The sequence below is a fragment of the Haplochromis burtoni genome, unplaced genomic scaffold, assembly GCF_018398535.1.
Source record: "Haplochromis burtoni strain Fernald_Lab_line unplaced genomic scaffold, NCSU_Asbu1 Contig_203, whole genome shotgun sequence".
NCBI classification, from domain to species: domain Eukaryota; kingdom Metazoa; phylum Chordata; class Actinopteri; order Cichliformes; family Cichlidae; genus Haplochromis; species Haplochromis burtoni.
This window is the reverse complement of record NW_024582564.1, coordinates 206,404-210,757: the sequence shown is the minus strand read 5'-3', so window position 1 is coordinate 210,757 and position 4,354 is coordinate 206,404. Positions and strand designations below refer to the sequence as shown.

Below are 4,354 nucleotides of genomic sequence, written 5' to 3'. Positions count from 1 at the left end.
GGAATCAATGTCACTGTCTTGATTCTAATAGTAGGGCACTAATTATTTATGTACTTGAGACTTCACCACCACTCTTTTCTGATTGACTGTGTGCAGCGTGGTCTGACTACATCGGACCGCGCTAGTGTTCAATCCAGATGTACTTGTCACGAGGTCGAGTGTCGTGTGAGAGTTTTAGGTATTCACTATGTAATACCTCACTAAACGGAAGGAGTTTGACAAGTCTCATGGCGTTATAGCTTCTGTTCTCGCCTATCGTTGATTGTAGTTCCTGTGATCTAGAGGTTACAATGGACTTGTTGATCTCAAAACTTTCGCCCACGTACGTAGCTGTGCTCATACTGGGGCTGTCTGCTGGTGTCTGACACTGTTTCTTCGTGGCTGGGCTTATTAAACACTGATTCATTAAAGAAATTAACACAAATCTGAGACTGCACGGCTGGATGTCATGGCAGTGGACGCTATCGTTTATGTTTGGCGACGCTCGTCTCCTGCTAGACACCTTTGACCTCGTCACACAGCAGCTGAACGCTCAGCTTGCTCACGTCTTCGGGAGTTCCTCTCACACGGTTCATGTTCTGGACTCTCGCGTTGAGGGTGCTCTACAGATTTGCCTTGTCGCTGTCTCTAAGATGTGAGAGTGTTTTTCTCTTCAGAGTAGGAATGAGTGTCTTTGTCACAAGGTATCCGTTGGCTGTTGTATGCGAGTAACTTAGTCCATATACACTGGAGAACAAAGTCTACGAGCAAATCCTGCTCACAATAACACCTAAAGAAATAAGTAGTCTGCAGAGCGTCAGTCTTCATGGATGTTCGGTCTCTGTAACGCTGGTTTTGATCTGTCAGCTCGTCCTCTTCCTGCTGACGCTGGTGGACGGTTGGAGGATTGAGGTCGTAGCGGCTCCACACCACTGTGGAGGGTCCAGATACAAACGGGATGTGACAGGGCAGCAGGACTGACTCCGCCCCCTCGTACACCTCCAGGGTGAGGACTTGGTGGGACACTGTGAGGACACAGAGACACATGAATCAGCTGTTTGTGTGACCTGTAGGTCACATGACCACCTGAGATTAGAAACTAGTTCTACAAGATTGTGTCTGTGTAAGAGTCACGAGGTAATGCTGCTTTAATCATGACTCCAGTTGTTTTGGGTTATTAAATATCTGATTATTCACTTTAAATCATGTTGTTTGTTCTGAATCTGGAAGTCTTAAGTCTGAGACCTGCAGAACAACTCAGGATAATCTCAGAGAATAGAATAGAATAGAATAGAATCTACCTGGTGGTGGGTTTCACTCATAGTGGGATGCAGACGCTTAGGCTGATCGTATGTTTAGTGTCTGATAATATTAGATGACGAGGTCTGAAAAGCCATACTCACGTGTCTTCGTAGTCTGCACAGACCTAACGCGAGTGGGACCTCAGTATAGACGCGCTGTTTTCACAGGCAGTGTTCTGCTGAGGCAGTGTGGTTAGTAATGAGTACCTCACTGCAGATCTCATAGTAGAGACAGCAGCATGGTCAGCTGATGCGGACTGCTCAGACATACTGTACGTATCTTAGGTGCATCTGAATAGCACAGGCTTACGTGTTGTTTGCATGAATACTATATTGCAGGCTGTGACATGTGGCTTCATTGGTTCAATCTGCAGGAGAGAACCTTACTGTAGTGTGAATCAACCATGCTGACGCTGTCTGACCTTTTAATGATGTCAGTACGGTATTTTGATTGGAAGGTCGTGTCTTGTTCCTGTTTCCCTGCTGTTTGCTGAGAAGCCTGACAAAGTGTTAACATCTGACCTCTGATCTGTAGCTACAGCAACGACCTCTGGCCTCATACCTGATTGTACAGCAAGTTTTTTAGCTTGTTGCTGACCTTTGACCTGCAGCTCTACTGTACTCAGTGTCCGTGTGTTTCCAAATGCAGTGATGGTGCAGGTGTAGGTGCCGCTGTCAGAGGTGATGGGGTTCCTCAGAGTGAGGCTGAAGTCTCCGGTCCTCAGAGAGTCCGTCTTCATGGACGTTCTTCTCCTGTAACGCTGGTTTTGGGCTCTCAGTTCATCTCCTGCATCATTACGCTTGTGGACGATTGGAGGACCGAGGTCATGGCGGCTCCACATCAGAGTGGGACGCAGGTACAGAAGTGTCCTTGCAGATCAGCAGGACAGACTCCACCCCCTCATACACCTCCAGAGCCGAGGCATGCTGGGAAACTGAGGACACAGAGACACAAACATGAATCGGCTGTGAGTGAGTGTAAACCTGAACTCTGCATCAGTTCACTCTGAGTTTAGAGTCACACAAACCTGTGCTGATATAAAACATCAGCTACCTGAAGTCCTCAAATATAAATGAGATCCTCTGTTCTTAGAATGAGATCCCTCTTGGTTCTTAGGATGTTAATTGAACGCTGCCACACATCTCGAAAAAGTGACCGCCAGTTATGTTGGAGGTAGCGAGAGTTCAACAATGTTTAGCACTGATGCGCGACAAGCGCTGTCAACCGCTCAACTCGTTTAATATCTCGATTTTCGATAGAGGTTTGCTGTTGTGCCTTGTTAGCTATCAAACATGAGGCATCTAACTATAAGATGAGATACAACAAGAGCTAAAGCAACACTTGTCTTAGTGGGCGTCGTGGAGATACGACATCTAGCAGAGTTAGCAATATCTCTACAGAAGATAACAGTCAAGCTGTTGAGTTAGCTCCTGGTAGAAGCAAGCAGGGGTACGCTCTATAGATATACAGAGCCATAGATGTTGTATGGCTCAAGCTGACTAAACAGACGTGTAATTCTGGACAGGAGAGATTATTAACCACACAGTTATATTGTGTGTCTGAGCACACTACACTATACATTACTGATTAGAGACAACACCTTAGTAACCACCTGTTGGTTGTTATATTTGTTCTGACGATGTGAGTACGATGATGGCCTTGTACAGATAGTTAAAGAACTGAGACACACTAGTGCCCAGTTGTCCGGTTTATATATGTCGTTGCGCGTGTCTTTAGTGCAACAGGCATGTTCTATAGTATAGATTCTTGGAATGTGATGGTGTTCAGATTCGTTGCTAACAATCACACAGAATGTGTTCAGTTTACTTTGTGCAGGGTACACATTAGGGTTCAGGCTATTTTAATCATCAGTGTACTTTAGAGGCAGGACACAGGATGCAGGTATCACACGTCGTGTTGGCTGTAGTCGGGGCTACTGGACTTTTGTTTAGTTTGTAAGAACAATATACCTCTCGAAATGAAGACGCATTAGATACATATTGTTTTTGACCATGAGCTCTTCATGACGTAATGATTGGAGCAGTGAAGGGCCCATGTAGAATAACGACTTGTACCATTACACTGCCGTTATGATAGCCCGACACTGCAGGTGTTCGCCTAGAATTGGCCTCGCCGATGCAAGGAGAAGGAGGATCGGAGGAAACTGCGCCAGGTGGTCTGCGCTGCACTCTATGCCGCGGAAGGAGGATCGGAAACTAGCGTGGCTGGCAGCTTTAAGACTCAAACACCCTCCAAAGAGAGTTTATGTTTGCTCCTTTCATTTTATCGATAAAAAGCCCACAGAGCTACACCCCGACCCGGAGCTTTATCTGGGCTATGACCGACCCCCACCGAAGAAAAGAAGAAAGCTCACTCGGACCACTTTGAGTGTGACAGCTTCCAGTAATACGAACAAAAACACAGAATCTGTACCCGGTAAGTGAAAGTGTAAATGTGGTTTGCCACCGTTTCGCATTTTAAACACGCAATTCTTTACTTTTACTAAATAATAGCCTATGGTGAATGGCGTTAGTATCAGCACTAGCTGGTTATTAGCAGCAAAGTCTCAATTTTAACGAAAGTTTATAATAATAATAATAATGCCAAAAGATTAGCTCCAAGGGCTGTAAAAGTCTTAGGTTTGTGTTTATAAAGAACATGTTTTTTCAAGTCGAGAAAACTCAAGTAAAAACGTTAAAGGCAACCTTTGCAAAAATACCAACAGTTGTGACTTTTTTTAGAATGTAAAATAAAATCTAATCACAGTAATTGAATAAAATTGTGACAAATTTTTAGGGGACTTAGGAACATTTTATGTTGACATTTATGATTTTAGTGTCAATAAGTCATTCCCAAGGTGTCTGAAGAGCGAAAGCGAGGAACGAAGACTCACCATAGTAAGCAGAAAAGACGCAATAGTGTCATCTTAGTGTTTTTGCTGTATTCCATGCAGGGCATTCTACCAGGCATAATTCAAGTTTCTGAAGAGCAGCAGAACAATTACAAGAAGAAACAAAAGAGCAAAGTGCATCTGATTTGTGGCACAACTGAGGAAAATCAGACTTACAGCAAG

The 4,354-nt window shown here is 44.5% G+C and overlaps 1 protein-coding gene across 1 annotated transcript; it reads right to left on the bottom strand.

Moving 5' to 3' along the window:
- Nucleotides 1-783: 783 nt before the first annotated feature.
- On the bottom strand, nucleotides 784-2,297 carry LOC121815397 (matrix remodeling-associated protein 8-like; the record flags this gene model as incomplete). Its single annotated transcript, XM_042226258.1, is given in 2 exon segments — nucleotides 784-1,004; nucleotides 1,879-2,297. Coding segments are annotated over 2 exon segments (465 nt in total), but the record flags the coding sequence as incomplete, so codon positions are not given.
- Between the last annotated feature and the right edge of the window lie 2,057 nt (nucleotides 2,298-4,354).